Here is a 22,303-nt window from a genome sequence, read left to right on the forward strand (position 1 = left end):
CAATGACATTAGAGTAATGCTAGTGTGTGGCACAAAGCTTCATGTAGTTGTGCATGGCTGAGCCGAGTCGTTCGCCAATACCGACCGCCGTACACAGCGCAGAAGTTCCGGCGCCGAACAAGTTGCTCTAGTCAATACGGTTCTTTTGGATCAGTCGGAAGTCTCGCTTTGTACAGAGCGGGGCTGATCTATTGCAGAAGGTTGCCTGGACTTTGAACGCCTCCTGTGCTTGGACTTGTATGATATAAAGGTACATGGAAGTATTTCTGCGTTTTGCACAATTTGCGCTGCCAGACTTGCAACTCCATGCGGAGAAGATTGTTACTAGTTTACGCCACGATGCAGACCTAGCTCTTACGATGTTGTTCCTACTCTATTAGAGTCTGACCGACTGTTAGAGAGATAAAGTGGCGGGTTGAAGAGCAGGGAGCGAGAGCTTCTGATGAATTCTTTTATAGAACAGTTGACTTTTTAAGGTACGCAGTTGATTTCTGTAGGATAAATGTCGATCGGAATTCGGTCAGAGTGTGTGCGGTGGTAGACGCGAATAGGTTACGCTCAGCAGGAGGAATGCATAACTAACTCGAACGGTCCTTGGTGCTGTGCAAGTTTTCCCCGTGAAACCATTCGAGCGGCTGCAACTCTCCGCGTTCCAAAACCAATTGAGGTCATACACGCACATCGATCGGCCCGAGGTGCATCGGATGATACTGTCGGTTTACAGCACGCAGTGACTGGTAAGCATTCACATTCCTGGTTTTCGTGCGTATCTCCCGTCTGTAGGCTTTCACAGCGTCACGCTTCTCACATCGTGACCATCACTTATCACTTGAATAGACCGGGGCCAACGCCACGATGTTGGAAGTTGGAACGCAGTTTTTTTCTCTGCAGTAATACATGGGAGTTCATGGCGATAGCCGGGTGCGAGAGCGTGAACAACCACACACAAGCAAACTGCACGCTATTCTCACTTCCGATCTAGCCAGTCATATAATACCCTCGATACTGAATTTAAGACGGTTCTTGTTAGAAGAAATGTGTTGCGTCTGGACTGTGTATTAACGTTAGGGACAGCTGAATATTTAGTTTAATAGGAACAAATCTACAGCTAATCTATTGGAAGCTCTTCAACAAGATGCTGCTGGTCAGATGGTGGATCTAGATGAAGCCGTCAAGTAAGGAACAGTGCAGTTCTACTAAAGAGTTGAAGGAAGCTCCCCCCCCCCCCTCCCTTCCCGCAAGGACTTGGCAGGAGGGAGTGAGCCAGACGGGCAAAGCCATCATCAACTGTCAGTGCCTGATGTTGGTTAATGGCAAAACGGTTCACAACTTCACATCCAAGACGCCTTGGGAACACAAACTCGGGTAAGAATGCTTGAAAGTTGATTTTCGCCGATGCGACCCCCACCCATATCGCATTCAAGTTCGTGGTGACTTGGAAAAGTTCGGTTGGGTCTGGAACATGTTGAATGCGACTCTGTCTTGTGACAGGATCTGTGCTGCGTTGCCGTTAGGTGGACTGGCAATGAAAGGAATAGGACCCTCCGTGATCACGTGACTGGTTTAAGAGTCGGAGAATCACTGTCACAAACTAGAGAGGTTGCACAATGCCTTTAGCGGCCATGCCGAGCTGCCTAGTCGCTTTGTTATTGTTTGTGTTGGTGTTTTTCGAATACTGACCCGAGACATTGACCACGCTTGTGGGGTACTCTAATACTGTAACAGGCTGAATGAACGAACACCATTATGCTCGCTGGAATGCTGGTCTTCCATGGGTCTGAAACCCCTTGAGGTCATCTCCCCACTTAGCTTCCTGCACAGAGGAAGAACTCGGGTCGAAATCGCGAGATCGCTGTTCTGCCGCAGCACATGCAAACGCTTCACTTTTGCCCAGTGCAACAAGTTAGTTAATCAGTGCTCGAAGGTGGCAGATATTTATACTCGTACAATCATGTGCGTATCACTGTGCCAACACATGACTGGGTAAAGATTCGCCATTACTGGCATCAGTCGTAGCAGAAGGAGGCAATGCGGTCACGTCGTAGTTGTGAGTTGAAGTGTAAAATAGGTACTATCGAATCGCGCACGATCTGAACGTTGGACGACTGTTGACGTCATCTGACAAGACTAGCACCACTGTACCAGTGCTTACGTGTAGATTGGATAATCTACGTGCGCTCAGATGATCTCAGCGCCTTGTTGAATAGCAGTGTCTTCCACAGCGAACGTCACAACAAGCAACTCGAAAGGTCGACGGATCCAGTTCGGACCAATGTAAACTATCTGCAACTGCAAATACAGTACATCGTAACGCCTGTAAGGACTGTTTTAATTAAAACTAAGCACAATTCGAAAGGGCATGGCATTTTTTCCCTTTTCAGGCAGTTCACTTCCCCAACTGATCCTTTGAATTTTGAAGTTCTCCCAATCCTATAAAATTCGAAGTACTTCTGCATTCGTTCACCCTCTTTTCTCTTATGCCCTCGCTGTCTGCTTGTTTTCTATACTATTCTATCTTCAGCTAAAGACGGCTTTCTTTTCATATATCCGCATAGTTTGAGTATGTCGATTTCGAATCACGATGACAGAGAAGGCAGATATGACAGGAGCGTCATGCGACCCCACCCTCCACTCAGATGGTGGTCGGCGCTTGCAGCATTGCTCGTCGTGGCGAGTCACGCGGTGTTTCACTGCCTAGCCCAGGACGTGGTGCCGCTCGTGCCCAGCCAGGAGCAGGAGATCGTGGACGCACACAACGCAGGTCGAGAGCAGGTCATGCCGTTGCCATGTTCACCCTTGCCAACCGTTGCCTGGGACGCTATTCTGGCAGAGGCGGCCGCTGTCCACGCTCTACAGTGTCGTCAGGTGCTACAGGAACAGAGTGCGAGAAGGCGTGACGTACAACAAGCAGCGGTGGATTTCGGAATACCCGCCACATCAGCAGCAATAGGTCAGTACTGTATCAGACTACACTTGTATCAGTAAGGCAGGGTCTAGCCAGGTCAAAATAGTAGGCGGGGCGGAGGGGAGGGGGGGGGGGCAGGGGAAACAGCTGCCCCGTAACCCATTCTTTTCCATTTTCCCAAAATGTTCTTGCCATGGAAAATGCAATTAAGTGCCTTTATGTACCCTTTGTTTTTGACTATCGATTGCGGTTTCGTTGAATAGCATGAAAAACACAAAAATCGAGAAATAGTGGGGGAGGGGGGGGGGGGGGCACTGTTCTACAGGAGGGACTTGCGGCTTAATCGGAGTAGGGGGGGGGGGGGGAAGGGCGCTGCACCCCTACACCCCCCCCCCCCCCGTCACTGGCTAGAACCCTGCTAAGGGATACCCATAGAAGCGAGGGCTAGTACTGTAGTGGACATGGAAATCCAGTCGATTGACCGGCGCCCTCAGCGCGTACAGAACGCTGCGTGCAGTGCACAACCTCATATTGAACCGATGTGACCAGCGCGCTGCAGCGCAAAATGCATGTTCCGTTTATCCACGGCTGCATGGCGAGGGGGGGGGGGGGGTGAAGTAGAATAAGGGAGCTAGACACATCATCATCAGGGGCGGATCCAGAGATCTCTACAGGGGGGTTCCGGTTGAACCAAAATAATTAATTGAACAGCCAAAATATTATGGAATCAGATTGTTTTGAAGTTGCGCGGTTGACACTTGTAATTACGACAATCCGATTGTGTTAGTTGGAATCGCATGCTTTTAAAACACACTACGGACATATATTTTTCCATCATCGACCCCACCACAACTGCGCTCTCCAGCCGGCCTCGACACGTTGCCACAGCACACCAGTCACACCACCAGCGCTGGGGAGCGCAGTTGTGGTGTGGTGGACGATGGAAAACTTGTACAGGGCCAAATGCTGCTGCTTACCCTTCATTGTATATATTTAGTACGGACACATAATCATAATACATGTACGCAATCGACTGGCACACAGGTTCAGTGAGGCTTGAAGACCCTTTCAACTTCTTGTAAAGATCGAATGTGCAAGCCATGGGTACGTTGAGAGCCAGGAATGCCGAAATGACAACTAAGTTACTTTCCCTGTCCATTTGTACTTTCGGAAAATTTTGGCATTTTTACGATGCGAAATGCTCTATAGTCATAGGACAAGAGCATCGTCTTTACTTCAATGACAGAAACAACAACAGCAAAACAGTGTCGACAATTGACAATCTTTCCAATGTCATCTAAAACACATCGCTGGCGCAGCACTCCGTTCCTGCGGAGGAACAACTAGTCACTACTGCATGCTGCAGCAGGTAGAGATTACTGACTTTGCTTGGATGTCGGAGCCCTCATCTTCTGAGGAGCTTGAACTCTACGTGTACGATTCGAAGTTCTTTGACGAGTGTTATCAATAGGAACATCCTTTCTCTTCTGCAAAAAACTTGTCCAAGGAATACTGACCACATCCTGAGCAGCAGTGAATGACAGCGCCAATGGAGGTAAGTTTGGATCGTTTCGAAAGATCAAAAAGGAAACAACCACCCAATGTATTGTTGTCTACAGTGTCCGTTTGCACGGATGTGACCAGACTACTACTATCGGTGCAGTATCGATCCACCGAACGCGCATGCGGTGCACTGAGTCTGTACTCCTTGACTCAGTGACTGCACTGACTGTGATCGGATGGACGTCCGGACGTCCTTTTGTGTACACGCACAGATGACATCGTGTCATGATATATTTCGATATTTCTGCACACTTTGCAAAATTTAGGGGGTTCCATGGAACCCCCGGAACCCCCCCTGGATCCGCCACTGATCATGGAGTACGCAAGGAGAAAGCCTGAATGACGGATTAGAGTGAACAAGAAATTGAGCCTTTGTCCAGGCCAGGGGGAAATAGCTAAATGGCTACATGTATTTACAATTACTGCCGGTGGTGATGCAGAAATACCAAATGATTCTATTAATTTGTTTTGCTGTGAACCTCTGACGTTATGACATGCCTTCACCAGGTCAGTCAATATCAGTGCTTGTCACGTCAGTCGGCGGCGCTCTTGGACTGAGCGAATCGATCAGCACCAACTTCCAGCTGGGAGCGTCGTCGTACAACCACACACTGAACCTGTGTGTGTCCACCGACGGTGTTATCAGCCCCAGCACCACGCTGCAGTGCCGGCAGTACGTTGACATGGTAACGGCCAGCGTGACGTCAGTGGGCTGCGCGCTGACGCAGTGTCCGTCGGTGGAGTTCGGCGTCGGTGCGGCTCCGTTTGTGCCTCCCGGTGGCACGGACGTGTTCGTGTTCAACTGCCTATACGCGCCGATCACCGGCGACTTTCAGACCAGCGAGGGTCTCCTGACTGGCCCGCCATACGCAACAAACTGCCCCGTGGTGAGTACAGTCGTCGGCAGTCAAACATCGCCGACGGACAGTCCGGAATTGCCGGAGCCCACTACCACCATGGCCCGCACTGACCCGGTGACAGATCCGGGGCCAGGCGTCGCAGCTAGCACACAGGCTTCAGCCAATACTGACGCTGCTGGCACCTTGTCCAGACTGGCTGAAGACACGTTCCGACGTGTCTTCCTATCGAACGACGATAACCAGGAAAGCAACAATGGAGAAGACTCATCAGATTCATCAGATGTTGATGATGATTGCATGAGGCGGCGGAAGCGGCGATTGCGCCGACTTCGCTCTTCGTCTTCCTCTTCGGACAGCGGGAGCGCGTCTGCCGATGACTCTGACGACGATTGCGAGATGTCAGACTCGGATTCGTCTTCATCGTCGAGTTGAGAGGTGATCGGCACGTTGGTGTAAGCGGTTACCTAGGAGACAAGCATTGCTACTGTATGGCCCAAATCAATACTGCTGGAACTCTTGAGGTACGAGCACTTGCAGCTCAGAAAATGCATCTACTTTCATGTCGACTCGTGATTATTTTATTTTTTGATCATACCAGTATAAAATTTTGCATTTTTTTGAGATTTCGCTATTGTGTGACAATGTGAGTGTGTGAGTGAAGATCTGTGCAGTACACGTCTTGCTCTCTTGATGTCAACCATACTTTGCCTGAGCGACAAGGCATAGCACAACATACACTTCAGAAAACTCACATGGTATTGTACGACTCCCTGGCACACACACAGTCACACATACACCCACACATACACACACACACCCACACACACACACGTGTCTGTGCCACCACCCCTTTCACGATGGACCGGATGTTGATGATGATGATTAGGTCAAGCAACACATTGTATAATATGCTCAGCTGAGAACCAGGAGTGGTGTACATTAACATTAAAAAGACGTAGTGACGGGTGACGGGAGTCACAGGACACTACAGTGGTTGTGTGCCAAAGATCAAAAAAATCCCGCATGGTATACTACCCAATCTGCGTTTGGTATACTATAAATATTATTCTATGTGAAAGGGACCTGGCAAAATGGAAAACAGATTTCAAAATTCTCTATAAACAGCCAGAGTTGGATTCCGGTGACACAGCCAACAGGTGTAATAGCTATTAAACCGACGCTCTACGCGGTAGGTTTCTTCAAAGGATATTTCCAAGTCCAATTAAAAAAAAGAAGAAAAAGTCACACTGTACTACATATACAGAGACCAGTAATTTAAAATTTAAAACTGAGCATGGACTGAGCATGGACACGATGTCTTGAATACTGAGCCAGGAACAAATGTAATACAGAAGAAAAACACACATGGGAACGAGTTATACAGCATCTAGATCATTGATAGTTTCTGCATAACTCGTTGCCTTGTTCTTTCTCTTCTATTTTTCATAGAGAGAGGTTGACATGAGTTTCAAGTTGAGAGAAGGTACCTGCTGCATGCTACATCTTCGACGTTTAAAACCCTATCGGATTGTCGTGGTTACCGTCTTGACGGCCTTGCTGGGGCCAGACTCGCACAGCGGCCTACCTTGGACCATCTTGGCGGTGACATCGTAGCCCAGCCGCGTGCCCTTGTGGAAGAAGTTGGCGATGTCGCTGGTGCCCGCACAGCACGCGGTGCAGGGCAACACCAGTGTGTACACAAAGCCGCACATCATGGAGATGGGCCAGGCAATGAGCAGGACGATGAACCAGATGATCGTGTAGAGCCACTTCAGGTCGGCCATTCTTAGTCAGCGGTGGTAGTGTGACGTGAGCAACGAGATCTGCGACGGCAGAGGAACAGGAGAATGTGCTGTCCGAGTGAACGGGGTGCTTTGACCAGGCTTTGCAATGTCCTGATCTAGCTCCTGACTGGATAGTTCAGGTGGCGAAAACCACGTGAACACCTGAGCAACAAGGTGAAGTCAACAGAAAAAAGGTCAAAGCTGAGCGCAGAAATAAATGCACAGGGCATCAACATGTCATCCGCTAAAAACATTCACTGCACTGTGCGTATACATGGCTATGTACCGTCCTGTCCAGAGAACTACTGCGCAGTGTTGATCAAATTCCAGGTTACTACCGTATTTTACCGGTTGTAAGTCGACCCCGGTTATAAGTCGACCCCCCTATCTGGAGGTCTCAATTCTGCGTTTCAAAGTTTTCACCCAAAGAAGCACTACTGCTTTGTTAACCACCTCCTGCTACTAACACATCAACAAATCATGTAAACATTCCTTTATTGGAGGATAACGCCCCAATCCTTGAAAAAGGCCAATAAACTGGCAAAAATGTACAAACATGGTGCACTCGTGCATGCAGTGCAGGTCATTTTTTGTAAGATACTGATAGTTCCCGGTTATAAGTCGAATCCCGGTTGTAAGTCGACCCCCATCCTTTCTCCTTCTATTTTCAGTCGTAAAAGGTCGACTTACAACCGGAAAAATACGGTACCCGTTGTTTGACTTCGGATATAACCATGGCTATGAAGTTCTGATCTCACGTCCCATGGCTATACAGCTGTCCAATGTACTGAAGTTGCATCCCAAATTCCCAACCAATAGGAAACATGCTAAGTCCAAAGCCAAGCTGTGTGTGTGTGTGTGTGTGTGTGTGTGTGTGTGTGTGTGTGTGTGTGTGTGTGTGTGTGTGTGTGTGTGTGTGTGTGTGTGTGTGTGTGTGTGTGTGTGTGTGTGTGCGCGTGTGTATGTGTGTGTGTGTGTATTCTGATTTAGCCACCCACACTAGTACCAAGTATTACACTCACTGAGGGCAGGGGTAACTGCAGTTGGATCCCAGGACGGATACCCTGATGCCGTCAACCCCTTTTTCTGCACCTTTTCCTCACCCACTTACTGAGGTGTGGTGAGCCCGTAAGTGGGATCATTTGCAAGTCCACCCATAGTTTGGGGATTTCAGGGGTGTCGGCCGTTGGGCGGTTCAATAGTCAATTGAGTCCTCTTTCCAAGATTCCTTTTGAGTTCCTCTCTCTCCCCTCTCCCGGGGAGACCCACGTGACCAATTTTGGCAGTGAGCAAGTGCAGTGTATGTGTGTGTGTGTGCACGTGTGGTGTGTGTGTGTGTGTGTGTGTGCACATGTGGTGTGTCTGTGTGTGTGTGGTGTGTGTGTGTCTGTGTGTGCACATGTGGTGTGTGTGTGCGTGTGTGGTGTGTGTATGTGTGTGTGTGTGTGTGTGTGTGTGCACATGTGGTGTGTGGTGTGTGTATGTGTGTGTGTGTGCACGTGCGTGTGTGTGTGTGTGTGTGTGTGGTGTGTGTGTGTGCACATGTGGTGTGTGTGTGCGTGTGTGCGTGTGTGTGTATGTGTGTGTGTGTGTGTGTGCGTGTGCGCGTAATCTCAGGAGTCTATAACCAAGAGCACACACCTGTGGTCATAGGTCAATGCAAGACACGCCACCTTCAGATATTTACATGTTATTACGTAACTTGCCTACTAGTATATGACATCCTATGAGTAAAACATGGATGTGGCAAATGGGATTTAGGCCTTTGGCCTATGGTTGGTGGATCTGATCCATCCTCCCCCACCATTTAGGAGCCACATCTGACGCCTGATCATGGGTTGGTGGCGTACCACGGAAGCGGAAAGGTGGTTCTTGACCAGGGAGTTGTACGACTCCTTGTTCTTGACCTGCCCCGCACGCGAACACGTCCAATTTTATTTATTTATTTGTATATCACATCCTGCGCCCATGCACTCAAGCAAAGAACTCAAACCCACAATTTGTGCACCAGGAAGCATCCATTTCGCTTGATACGTTCCAGTACCGACACAATCTCTAATTGCTGGGTGCACGAACTTCAGGTCCCAACGAAAGCTGGTTTCAAACCACCGAGTAAGCGTGGTGTTTTGATTTGTCGCAGTGTGGGGTGTTGCTTCATGATGTAATGAAGGCAGCGTGCCGCGTGTCTGGCACATAGAAGAGAGATCACAGTTGCATACTCTTGGGTATGAACTCATACTCATAATAATAAGACAATGTCTTATGTAAAGAGAAAAAGACCTATAAGTTACGAGTTATGACTAACAGTCCACCATTGGTCCAAGGTAACGATGTCTTACGTCATAATTATGAACGTTCAGATTCAAAATTCCGAAAATTATCATTGCAAACACTACACTGTCACAGACACATCTAAACGCAGTTTTTGTGGCCACATTCGACGGAGTTCAGACCTCAGATGCCAAGCGTTCTCTAAAACCAGACTTCTATCCAAGCCCCCAAGTTTAGCATGACTATTTTTTAGTAATTTAAACACACAAAGGCAGGCGGTTGTGTCAATCCACCTCTCCAGCTTTTCGTGTCCATTCAAACTATGCTTCCACACGAGCCATGCTAGCTTCGAGGAGTCTAAACGACATCGATAGCCTGGGAAATCACGCTTAGTGCAGGAGGCCAATTATCTCGCACAACAACCTGCGCTGACCTTGTTTTTCGGTCAGAAAATGTCCTATTGTTCGACTCACAAGAGAAAAAATCCTTTACAATGATTGTATCCTCGTTAGAAAGTGAAAACCTCACCTTTCGAAAGATGGAGCTGTTCTTAGGAGAAGGCAATCCGTAAGTATTCGGATGGGAAACGCATCCACTTCCCTCTGCTCAGTCTCCAATGGCCAACTAACTTCGACTCAACGGGCAGAAAGATTGAGTTGCAGTAAAATGACACGAGGCGAGAGTGTCCTGATCGCATTTGGCCCATTTGGGTACTCAGGAGTTGTGCGCGCAGGGAGTTGTATATGTATACAACTCCCAGCAGACAAATCGAGACTTTTCGGAGCCTTGCATGCACGTGCCTGGCACCAGGGAGTGATAAAATCCCGGTATTTTACCACTCCGTGCATTGCAGGAACCAAAAGTCCATATTTGGCCGATCAAGCGGGAAATGGAACTGGAAAATCGTAAACAGGGAGTAGTAAATACATGTGTTTTCAGTACTATACTGCTCCCGGATTGTAACTTTTCCAACTGTACTGTGTACATAACCATTGGTTAAAAAAAACACTGGTTGCACTGAATTGTGCTGGTGCGCAGCAACAAGGAACAGGGATGTTCAATGATGGGCAGACAGCGGACCTCGTCCTGCGGCTTAGTTCAACCAACGCACGCCGCTAACTACAACTGGCCCATGATTGTACTTGAAAGTACAGTAAAACCTGTCTAAGACGACCACCGCTCAAGGGACTTTCAAAGTGTGGTCTCTGTAACCAGGTGGTCTCCTTATCCAGTGCCATTTGACTGGAAATAACATCCCTTGGTCCTGGCGGCAGTGGTGTTCTGGGACAGGTGGTCGCCTTATCCGAGTGGTTGCCTTAACAGGTTAACTGTGATTTGCAGGAAAACAGCGATGTCTGATGGAGAAGGTGGATTGGTTACTGCGGGATCTTCACTAGCAGCACATGTGGGGCGCCGCATGCAGCAGCATGACATGGTATCATCAAAAAAATCACGGTTCGCGTGAGACTCGGTTTCTGTATATGGAGGCCGAGTTTTCCGCATTCGTAGGACCGCCACCACCCTTCAAGGATCAAGGCGCAGATGCAGCTCCTAAAGCGGTGGGAGGTGAGTAGATCAGCTCACCAGCATGTGGTCAAAGACCGAAAATCCCATTCACTGCATCCATGTTTTCCTCGTGCCAGGCCACGAGTTCCCAATTAACTGTGGGTCGCAGTCGAGTATCATCAAAACCCATGCATAAAAATGGCATGCGACGCCGAGCTCCACGATGCAGTACACAACGCTTGCAACTTGTTAGCTACTGCGTATGGCAGGTAAATGTCATCATGCGATACCAAACCTTCCCCCATAATACCAAACCACCATAACACCACAGCAGGCGCCAGTCACGATGCAGGCCATTGGCTTCCCTAAAAAGTAAAAACCTTCAAAATGTAAACTAAAATATCAGCACATCTGATGCCTTGTCGGTAAAGAGCAATAGAATCTGGAGGAATTCATGAGGACTGAAAAAGAAATGGACCAAATTACAAAAGCACGATGTAGTCTAAAAAGAAAAGGGTTTTTTGAAAATTAATGTTCATGGCTGCTGTCGGCGAGCAGTGTGCAATTGCTCCTGCTGAGCCTGCGGACCTGCTCGCAGAATGGCCGACATCTGCTTCACAACCGGACCAAACTCCTGAAGGTTGGCCAGGTTTTGGTTCTCCCAGGCGGCAAAGCTGGTGCCGTCGTCTCCGCGATGGTCGTAGAGCTCGACACCAAAGTTGCGATCCCAGTCGTGTGTCATGGTGGTGTTGTGGAAGTATACCCATTCTGTGTAGCGCCAGTCTGCAGTACGTACGGAATAACCCATGCTGTGGTCGTGTGGATGATCACGCTTTGTGCCCTTCGGTAGACCACGCGGGTACTGGGAAAACGCTGCCGTCTTCCATTGTGCGGTGCTGTTCTTCAACAGTGGGACTAGGGAAAATCCCTCCAAACCCTTTGGCACTTCAAAGCCGGCCAGGTCTACCAATGTTGGATAGATGTCAACGTGCTCGACGAGCGACTCGACGACAGTGCCATGCGACTCTGGGATGAGTGGAGTGCGTACAATCAGCGGTGCCCTGGCGGCTATTTCAAAGTTTGTGTGCTTACACCACTCGCCTAGCTCACCTAGCTGCCAGCCATGATCACCCCACAGCAGTACGGTGGTGTTTGCACTCAGTCCTAGCGTGTCCAGCGATTGTAGCACCTTGCCAATCTGTGCGTCTGTGTAGGATGTGGCGGCATAGTATGCGCGGCGCAGCTCCTTGGCATAGTCGTCCGGCATGTCTTTGGAAATGTTCGTAGGCAAGTCCATGGCGGCCACATCGTGGTAGTTACGGAGCTCTCCCCAATCAGACCAAGCAATCGGAGGCATGTCCTTGGGTGGGAAGGGGTCAGCTGCTATTGTGATATTCTCTTCTGGGTAGTAGTCAAGATAATTCTTTGGGAAGATGAATGGCAGATGAGGCTTGTGGAAACCGACGGCGATGAAGAACGGCTTATCGGCTAGCCGTTTCATTGTAGCAATTCCAGCCGCGGCGATCTGAGTGTCGGGAAAATCTTCCTCCGGAGCGTCAGGTGTTGCCCACGCTTTGGCATCAGTGGAGAAGTTTTTCTTGTTCGGCGAATGGAAGTATGGCTCCGTCCAGCTGGGTGGGTCGTCTCCAGTAGGAAAAACCCCTGCTCCCGAGGCATGACCTGGGTGGTAAATCTTGCCATGTCCTGCAGTCTTGTAGCCTTGTTGTTTGAAGAACTGTGGCAGGGTGGTGACATTACAGCCGGCACTGCGGAAGTACGTCCATAGATCATAGATATGTGTGGTGTCTGGTCTTCGGCCAGTCAACAGCGATGTACGAGATGGACTGCACACTGCCTGCTGGACGTAGTTACGACGAAACATCGTGCCTTCTTTGATCAGCTTGTCCATGTTGGGTGTGTGCATGCGAGGAAATCCATAGCCAGCTATCTCCGGACGCAGATCATCGATCGCTATCATCAGGATATTGTGCTTCGCTACGCAGACTCCTAGGGAGGCTGCTAGTATCCCGACCAATAGCGTCCAGCGATGCAGCAAATTGCTCATTTTCAGAATAAGGTGGGGCAAAATACTTCTCAGATGTCGGTATTCCCTGAGTCAGCCTCTTAGAAGGGAGAGCCGCTAATGCTTGCAACTATCTATTCAGCTGTGCTTCAAGTACTTCGATTATTGCAGTGGGCAGTGGTCCGAAAGTCCAATCACCTTTGAAAGAAATCGCTCGCGTTGCTGCTGCTCAACACAAGCCACAATGACAAGAAAGATCACTGCATCCTCCTGAGCGTGTAGATCTACGTGTGAGCGACTGTCAACCTTTCTTTCAACAATTCAAGGCAATTTTTTGAAGACTCGTACTGTCAGTTGTCAGTTTACCGACTACGGTCCGGATCATCTATAGTGCTGGATCTAGGATTGATCATTCAAAGCCATAGATTCATGTAACTCTACCATAAAAATATTATTTTCTTTGAAAAGAGCACACTCGACGGTGGTCTTTTTCACAGCGCATTAATTTTGAGGTGAACGGACTCGCAGAGCGAACAGACTTGAGGCGTTCTTGCGGGAACCGTGCGAGTGTTCGAGCCATGGCGTGGTTGCCTTCTCATTTGCTGCTAGCAGGCGTTGTAGCATGTGTACTTAGGTCCAGTGTAGCCAAGCACAATATCCTGATGATAGCGATCGATGATCTGCGTCCGGAGATAGCTGGCTATGGATTTCCTCGCATGCACACACCCAACATGGACAAGCTGATCAAAGAAGGTACGATGTTTCGTCGTAACTACGTCCAGCAGGCAGTGTGCAGTCCATCTCGTACATCGCTGTTGACTGGCCGAAGACCAGACACCACACATATCTATGATCTATGGACGTACTTCCGAAGTGCTGGCTGTAATGTCACCACGCTGCCACAATTCTTCAAACAACAAGGATACAAGACTGCAGGACATGGCAAGATTTACCACCCAGGTCATGCCTCGGGAGCAGGGGTTTTCCCTACTGGAGACGACCCACCCAGCTGGACTGAACCTTACTTCCATGCACATCCCAATGGGAACTTCTCCGGGAAATCTATAGCCTGGAAGACACCAGATTTTCCTGAGGAAATGTTTCCAGATGCTGAAATAGCTGCTGCGGGCATTGCCACGCTGAAGAGACTGGCCGATGAACCCTTCTTTGTTGCCGTCGGTTTCCACAAGCCTCATCTGCCATTCATCTTCCCAAAGAAGTATCTTGACTACTACCCAGAGGAGAATATCACAATAGCAGCTGACCCCTACCCACCCAAGGACATGCCCGAGATAGCCTGGTCGAACTGGGGAGAGCTACGGGCGTACGCAAACGTGGCAGCCATGCACCTGCCTACGAACATTTCCAAAGACATGCCGGACGACTATGCCAAGGAGCTGCGCCGTGCGTACTACGCGGCCACGTCCTACACAGACGCACAGATTGGCAAGGTGCTGCAAGCGTTGGACACGCTGGGACTGAGTGCAAACACCACCGTACTGCTGTGGGGCGATCATGGCTGGCAGCTAGGTGAGCTAGGCGAGTGGTGTAAGCACACGAACTTTGAAATAGCCGCCAGAGCACCGCTGATTGTACGCACTCCACTCATCCCAGAGTCGCATGGTACGGTTGTTGAATCGCTCGTCGAACACGTCGACATCTATCCAACATTGGTAGACCTGGCCGGCTTTGAAGTGCCAAAGGGTTTGGAGGGATTTTCCCTGGTCCCACTGTTGAAGAACAGCACCGCACAATGGAAGACGGCAGCGTTTTCCCAGTACCCGCGTGGTCTACCGAAGGGCACAAAGCGTGATCATCCACACGACCACAGCATGGGTTATTCCGTACGTACTGCAGACTGGCGCTACACAGAATGGGTATACTTCCACAACACCACCATGACACACGACTGGGATCGCAACTTTGGTGCCGAGCTCTACGACCATCGCGGAGACGACGGCACCAGCTTTGCCGCCTGGGAGAACCAAAACCTGGCTAACCTTCAGGAGTTTGGTCCGGTTGTGAAGCAGATGTCGGCCATTCTGCGAGCAGGGCCGCAGGCTCAGCAGGAACAATTGCACACTGCTCACGGAAGGCACTCGTAACTAGCACTGCTACTATGATTGCATTTCTGTTGCCGCACTCTCTTTTATTGTTGCCTCTCCTTCTCTTTATCGTCTTTCATAAGTGTCTGATCGATATCCATTATGTCAGTCGGATAGGTACACTTCACTGGAGACTGGTTATTATTTTTACGTGCCACGTCGGTAGTATCGCCATGACTTGTATTTAGGGCTGAAACGATATGATCGATTAACCGTTTGCTAATCGCTAAGGAAATTATCGATTATCGTTATCTGTCACTAACGATATAACAATACTACTGAACTATGTAGATGCACGTGTGTGAGGTGCCAGAACGCGAGTAACAGCGCTGTGAGTGCTGCGTGCACTGTGTTACTGTGTGTACGGGGTCCAAACCGCGCTGTGCACTGGCATGGCACTTGTCCACTACCACATTATACACTGGTGGTAGACAGTTACTGTTGAGTTAGTGCGTACACTGACCCAGCGAGCGCGAATATCGCTATATCGTTATATCGATTTGAATCTTTGCACAACTAGTTCATGGAATGCCTAGAAGCCAGGTACACGTAGTTCAGGTTTATTGGCAAAACAATGCAAAACAGCTTTCAGATAATACCAGACATACCAAGTCCAGACCACTAGGGAAGATTTCGAACGCATACGGGTCTGCGACCCTGAGTCATCTATGATGCCAATTGTATTTCCATGGATCTTTCTGTACCTTATGCTGCACCCACCGCACGGGTTTAACACTACTTGGACTCTCAACCCAACAACGATCGGCGCTGTAGTGCAGGGTTGGTGTCAGTCTGCCAAAGCTCTTGAATATCAGTCTAGAGTACGAGCCATCTTCATGGTAAAGCACTGTGGACTACCTACTTCTTGCGTAGGGATGTCTCCTATCCACGCTTGGAATTCACCGTATCGCGTGACCGATCCTTTCAATGTTCTTATCTTTGCTTTTCCACCTGGACTCCTCCTTAGTTTCCCTTTTTCTCTCTAACTCTTCTCTTGTACATTCTTGCTATTATTCACTGTGGCGCTTTGAGTAAATCATGGACTAACTGTGAACTAATTGGGCAAACGACCAGCAAGTACACATGATACAACAGAACGCAGCACGATGAACAAAATGAGCCTGTGTCGTGTCAGCTCATATTATAGGGCTAGTCTGCAGTGAGATCTATATGACATTGCGGTACGGACTCGTACTCCCAATAGAAACGTGCACGATGCACGATGCAGGATTGTGATTGCATGCATCCAAGGACTCCTGGTGCCGCGCCGGGGTCCATTTGCTGATTATCATGGTTATGGATCAGTGCACAAGTAGTAGGGCACTATTAAACAGTAGCAAAGACAGTCATGAACGTGTAGAGTCACCCGAATGTAGGCAATAGCATGCTGCTGATCTATATAATCAGTTTGAGCACTCTGGCAAGGTACGTTCGGGCCTGGTTCTAATCTGGCTTTGGAAAATTTATTTTTCATAGCTATCAGGTTCGGTCTCATTTTCTCTGTGCTGCGCTGATGAGTCAGTCCACAAAGGACGAAACAGTTCTGTCCGCAGATTGAGTGCTGATCTACGTAGTAACGCGCCGGCACCCTGATTCTTGCGTCAATCGATTTAATAGGCAAAGTACATATTTGATGATGTAGTGATACAGGCATGTTTGGCAGTAATGAATGAATATCATTCTGCTGTGAGATTCTGGATGTCCATGTATGGAAGCAAAAGTTGTTGAGACCATCACGGAAAGAGTACAATCATAGTATTTAGTAGTAAGAAGAACACAGAAGGTTGCTTCCATTGATCAATTACATCTGAACTGTCACCCGACCGGGCGACCAGGCCGCAGCAGCTAGGAGGACAACACACATACCCACTGGATACCTTAGGTAGCTAGTAGATGGTCCGGGTGTCTGAAGGAAATCGATGCCCGCACCGTGAATACCGGTTCTCTAGACGGATGGACTAGATGGAGGTCGCCTGCAATCTGCTATTCGTCGTGAACAGCCGTCACAAACCCATTGCTTATAGTCATAGGCCTATACTATAGGGTGGGGGCTACTGCAATACAACGGCTAGGCGTTCAAGGATCTGTTACTTTACCAGGCTGTCCCGATTGCTAGCAGTTACCATACCCAAACTCAGCTCACGTCACTGCGCTGGGCATGTCCAAGTGATGACCTAGCAATGCGGATGGGCACGTGATTTGTGGAGCTGTCCGCGATTTGTTTGCAGCACGACCTGTCACTGTGTCATTCGTTGGAACTGCCAACACGTCAAGCCCTCTATGGCAGTCTCACTCGCTCGTGGCATGGCTATCAGATACGGGTATATGGCGTGCTGACTTGGAACATATCCGTGATTTGCGACTACGCTCTGTTGAACCTAGCCCAGCTCTCGGTGCAGCATCCTCATCGAGCTAGCGCACACACACGGGTGTGCTAGCTCGATGAGCCGTTGATAATCTGTGTACAAGCACATGTACACACACCGTGCATCCAACGAGGAGGGCGCGAAACGCCCAGCTAGTGCGCATGCGCTCGGTCTGGCGGCGCTCCGTTTTCCGCAGCAGTGTCCGCTAGCTTGGGCCGCTGCTGCAAAGGGAGTGCACTATGATCCGCTGGCCTCGCCCCGCTAAGCCCAGTGACCACACTGGCTGAAATCCTGGTCTACAGACTGAAGTTGTGTTTGTGAGCAGTGAGCTTCATCGTTCGTGTCCTTTCGTTGTTCTCTAGTCACGAGCCATTCAAAACCAACCATGAAGATCCAACTGTACCTGCTCGCCTCCCTGGCGATGTTCGCTGCAATTGTGGTAGCTGAGGAGGAAGCTGTGGATACTGACGAGATCAGCGAAAACGACTTTGACGCGATGTTCGCGCAGGCAAACAACTTCGACTTCGAGGACGCCGACAAAGCTGGCCTATCGGAAGACGAGCAGAAGGAAGAAGACGATGCCGTGGCAAAGGCATTCCTCGAGAACACCAAACAGTATGCGGAGGAGGTCAGCGCCGACGCACAGGCCGAGGAGGCAGCAGCTGCCGAGACTACTGAAGACGACAGTGATGAGGACAGTGACGATGACGAGGATGAGCAGGCGCTGGATGCTGCTCTCGAGCAGGACAGCGATGAGGATGAAGGCGATGAGGAGACGAGTGAGGATGACGACGCCGAACTGAGTAACAGCCGAGAGGAGTTCAACGACGACGAGATCGAGGATGCGCTGAGAGAGCTGAACCTTGGCGAGGGAGAGCAGAGCAATGAGGATGATGATGAGCAGGACGACGACGAGGAGGATGAAGAGAAGCGGTAAATACCACCACAGGACGTTGGATGTACATCTCCACAAAATGTCGTGGGTCTTGAACCTACAGTTCTGCTCAGTAAAACCCGGTCGCCTCACTCAGGACAGGCTGCGCCTTGCATCATTTTCCGTTGAGTGACGCGACTGGATTGCATCGAGTAGCACTGTACATCCACACAAACAGAGCTGAACAGACCATGATGATTGCATTCAGTTACTCCATCCGATCATAGTTATCACAAGATTCTATAATTTCTCGATCGGTCCTGCAACGCTCATTGCTTTTCTCCTTACAGTGTGCCATACTGTAAACCTATAATATAGATGACCGTCACTGCATTCCACGCCGCCATTATTAGCACTATAGAATACGACTGGTATTTCTCAGTTTTCGTTCTGGAATTTTAAAATTACTTCATTCTCTAGCTCACCGAACTGGTGTGTGTGTGTGTGTGTTAGCTGTGCATGAGCACGCTTAGTCGTGATCCGTTTGTGTCTGTCCTGGAGTGAAACAGTGCGACTGGGTCGCATTGCCTGATTGAATGAAGTTGTTGCCTAGAAATAATAATGTGAACAGGTCGCGCTTGCCGCATAAACAAATCATATGGGGGGGGGGGGGGGTCGTGCATCTGTCAATGATCGTTAACCAGAGTTGCTTGTTGAAACTTGCTAGAAAAATGTATGTCTTCAACGTTACGACTCCCATGACATGCTATAGGATCCTTTCGGATTGCTGGTGCAATGGGGATCTTATAAATGACACATCTTCATTATTGATTCAATTCTGACCTCATTGGCATGTTACCTATTTCTCTGGCACACAGTCTCTGTGTCTACATCGTGCATGGGTGGTTTGTTCTCTCTCTCTCTCTCAAACACACACACACACACACACACACACACACGCACACACACACACACACACGCACATACACACACACACATACACACACACGCACACACACACACACACGCACGTACACACACACACACATACAGTGATACAGTGATACGCACTCTCATGCACACACGTCCCCATGATCGTACATCACTCCTATGTTGTGTAGGGTGCGGATCAGAAACACTCCCGCTCTAGTGAAAGCAAGTTTTTTTCGCGTCAACTGGCCATCTTCCTATTAAAGGAACCTTGATTCTACTAACATAGGCAGCTACATGTAGGACATTTTTTTATTTTTCTTGGGGACCCAAAAGCGTAACTTTTAGCTCTTTGGCTCTCTTTCATTCTGATAAATGAATCCTTGGCTCTCCACCCGAGTCCGCTAAAAATGATAGACGCTTCGGACCATTGGATTACATCCTGGCTGTTCAAAAGCCATGGCTCTACTCTAGCCCCTTATCTGTGTGACTCATCACTTTCTATTACACTCCACAATCCTGCAGAAGTTTGCAGCATAGCTGCTAGCCGCTCAAAGAACCCGTGGCGTGTACATAGACAGTCTACGCCGTTTGATCACGACCACAAACACCATAGGGTAAACAGGTCCGTTTGGAAGTACAAACTGCCGGTAAGAGTAGTTTATGAGCACTCCGTCAGTCTCCGCAATCAATTTTGTCGTTCAGCACAGTCTCCAACCCAATGTGTCAAGGCACCGAATATTATGCAACGTAGGAGACGAGGCAGCCCGCTTGGGCCGGGTCTTACTTGTCAATACGGTGGGGAGAAGGTTTGCATGAAAAATAATGTAGTATACAGAATAGATTGCAATTGGTGCACGGAATATTACGTTGAAGAGACAGGACGATCACTAGAGACCCGTCTAAAGGAACACAATGGAGAAGCACGTCGAGGGACTCGTGACAAGCCTTGGGGTGACCTTCGTGTAAGAAAAATCCAGGAGAGTGAACAATCACTCTCGCTATCCTCTCAAGGAGAGTGGTGGGAGAGCAGCCCCCACCACCCTCCCCCCCCCCCCCAAAAAAAGTCGCTCGCATTATCTATCCAAGGCGAGCACAATACGGTTTTTTTCAACATCTTGCCATACTCCATTCGGATTCAATACCCAATAGCTGCCAAATTCGTTCTGGAAAATCGCCGTACGCACTACAAATGAAAGCTGTTCGGACCACAACTTTAGTTTCCCTTCATCAGGGACAATGACACACGCAATGGGAAATTGAGACAATTCGCTATATTACTAAGATCAAATTCAATAAGGTCAAATTTTTCTTCAGACTTTTCCCGTTTGTCTCTTTCCCTCAAACTAGTGAAGATTACTAAGATCCATGGTATTTTTGTAGTATTCATCGTAGAGCGCTCCTTTCTTCTGTAGCTGCCGGCTAAAGACCCGTCTGTGCCTGACTGCCTGGCGTCACACGTACACAGGTCTATGCATGCCCGGACTGTCACGCAACAGAGGGAAATCCTTTATGTCAAAATTATACAGAGGTGTGCGCTGTTGTCTGATGATTGGTTTTTGCCATGAAACTCTGAGTTACAACAAAAGAACAGCGCTATATACTTCCTTTTGTGTACCTCTTGCGTGTCAAAATTATAATTATGTGCGGAAGTGAAAATTGGCAACGGTACGTAAAATACCTTGCGAGTGCCGTAATTCCACTATTGGAGCTCGGATCGACTTCCGATTTGTTGAAGCCGACAGCTGAGAACTTTATAATGCGAATAGACTTTTCGATTACTCGATTCCGTTCAGGGAAAGCCGAATTACGAAATATTTGAGTGTTTTCAGAACTTCATAGTGATGCGGATGCGCTCGAAATTCTCAAGGCGTGCGACGAAAAGTACGCCCTAAAAGAAAATAAGGAGAGCGAAGGCGCGCGAGAGCGATCGCTCTCCTTTTACCAGATGGTCTGCGCGGCCATGATAAACAAGCATTCGCGCAGGAGATTGAGACTACGAGATAGCGCCTTCACAGCAGTATCAGTCCTCGCTCGGGAAGGCGACAGGGCTAGCAGGAAATTGAGGGAGGCTGTGGAGATCAGAAATTTGGCTCCGAAGATAAACATTAACGCTGGGTGGTCATTGCTGTAATTTGTATTGCCACTCGCTTATAGTGTGATTATCATGACACTTGATTCGGCGCTGAATAATGTCAAACTTAGAAGTTAAATAATGTGTGTGTGTTTTTTTTGTGTTTACCTCAGCCTTAGTCCCATCCACTGATAGTGTATATTAGCGCTATTAGCTGAATTCTTATCGCGCTGCTTCTCACACCCAGCTCTTACTGACAGGGGAGTTGGCCTTTATCAATGCTGGTTTGGGAGCTTGCACATCATTGTGAACCTGACGAAGGCAATTTGCCGAAACGTTGTAATAATTACTGTGCAATGAGTTGAACTATTGCGGTGTTAATGGAAGAGAGCGTGTGGGCTCTACTCTTAACTGTTTATGATAGGCCTTGACACATTATGCTAATATTTTCGTGAAATTATGCTTTTCGCATTGCCGAAAAAATTGCAGAATTATGCTATTTTTATGCTAAAAGTTATCATATTATGCCGCATTGTGCTCAAATATGCTGCTAATGATTGTACATTAGCTCTGCCTACATTAACTGTCTATCTCACCGTTCATACAACCAGCTGATCACAGCCAGCCGTACTAGTCTTAAAAGAATATTTGCCCTTGACCGCAGAACTCCCACTGAGACCCTGTACGCTTACACCAAGATCTACACACTAGAGCAACGCTTAAATTTCAAGCAATACGTCTTTGTCTTTCGCTGTCTGCATGGTTTATCTAGCCCACTTCTCAGCCTCCTATTCACTCCCCGCTGCACTGGCCCACATTCTGCTGCCACAACTCGGGGCCAAGCTACAGCTGCTCTTGTCTTGCCTGCCTGCCACTCCCGGTATGGTTTCCATTCCATTGCGTATCTTGGTGCCGACAGGTGGAATGCGCTGCCTCCATCTTGTCGCCTGGCCGAGTCGCCTGCTTTGTTTCGCGCTCACACAAAGTCTCATTTAGGGTTCCCAGTAAAAAGGCAACATTGCCTGTTGGGAAATCCCTAACA

At 48.8% G+C, this 22,303-nt stretch overlaps 4 protein-coding genes and 1 long non-coding RNA gene across 7 annotated transcripts; 3 read left to right on the top strand and 2 right to left on the bottom strand.

The window, feature by feature from the left end:
* Positions 1–38: 38 nt before the first annotated feature.
* On the top strand, positions 39–6,223 carry LOC135825840 (uncharacterized). 3 transcript variants are annotated; one of them, XM_065338471.1, is made up of 4 exons: positions 985–1,365; positions 2,211–2,316; positions 2,522–2,950; positions 4,976–6,223. In XM_065338471.1, exons 3-4 carry the CDS (start codon positions 2,563–2,565, stop codon positions 5,758–5,760), a joined length of 1,173 nt encoding a protein of 390 aa, XP_065194543.1. In that variant the 5' UTR covers positions 985–1,365; positions 2,211–2,316; positions 2,522–2,562; the 3' UTR covers positions 5,761–6,223. The 3 variants fall into 3 exon arrangements, with proteins under 3 accessions (XP_065194544.1, XP_065194541.1, XP_065194543.1); XM_065338472.1 differs by lacking the exons at positions 985–1,365; positions 2,211–2,316 and adding an exon at positions 39–737; XM_065338469.1 differs by lacking the exon at positions 2,211–2,316 and having other exon boundaries at positions 984–1,365.
* On the bottom strand, positions 6,198–10,067 carry LOC135825841 (uncharacterized). The gene is made up of 2 exons (XR_010555153.1): positions 9,912–10,067; positions 6,198–7,274 (listed from the first exon to the last, which is right to left on the bottom strand). It is a non-coding gene; the product is annotated as an uncharacterized LOC135825841 (long non-coding RNA).
* Positions 10,068–11,230: 1,163 nt separating this feature from the next.
* On the bottom strand, positions 11,231–13,167 carry LOC135825724 (ulvan-active sulfatase-like). Its single transcript, XM_065338345.1, has one exon. The coding sequence runs from the start codon at positions 12,952–12,954 to the stop codon at positions 11,425–11,427; it is 1,530 nt and encodes a 509-aa protein (XP_065194417.1). The 5' UTR covers positions 12,955–13,167; the 3' UTR covers positions 11,231–11,424.
* A 323-nt stretch (positions 13,168–13,490) lies between these two features.
* LOC135826736 (ulvan-active sulfatase-like) lies at positions 13,491–15,017 on the top strand. Its single transcript, XM_065339337.1, has one exon. The coding sequence runs from the start codon at positions 13,491–13,493 to the stop codon at positions 15,015–15,017; it is 1,527 nt and encodes a 508-aa protein (XP_065195409.1).
* Positions 15,018–17,768: 2,751 nt separating this feature from the next.
* LOC135826737 (nucleolin-like) lies at positions 17,769–18,320 on the top strand. Its single transcript, XM_065339338.1, has one exon. The coding sequence runs from the start codon at positions 17,769–17,771 to the stop codon at positions 18,318–18,320; it is 552 nt and encodes a 183-aa protein (XP_065195410.1).
* The last annotated feature ends 3,983 nt before the right edge of the window (positions 18,321–22,303 follow it).

This window comes from Sycon ciliatum, chromosome 10 (genome assembly GCF_964019385.1).
Source record: "Sycon ciliatum chromosome 10, ocSycCili1.1, whole genome shotgun sequence".
NCBI lineage: Eukaryota > Metazoa > Porifera > Calcarea > Leucosolenida > Sycettidae > Sycon > Sycon ciliatum.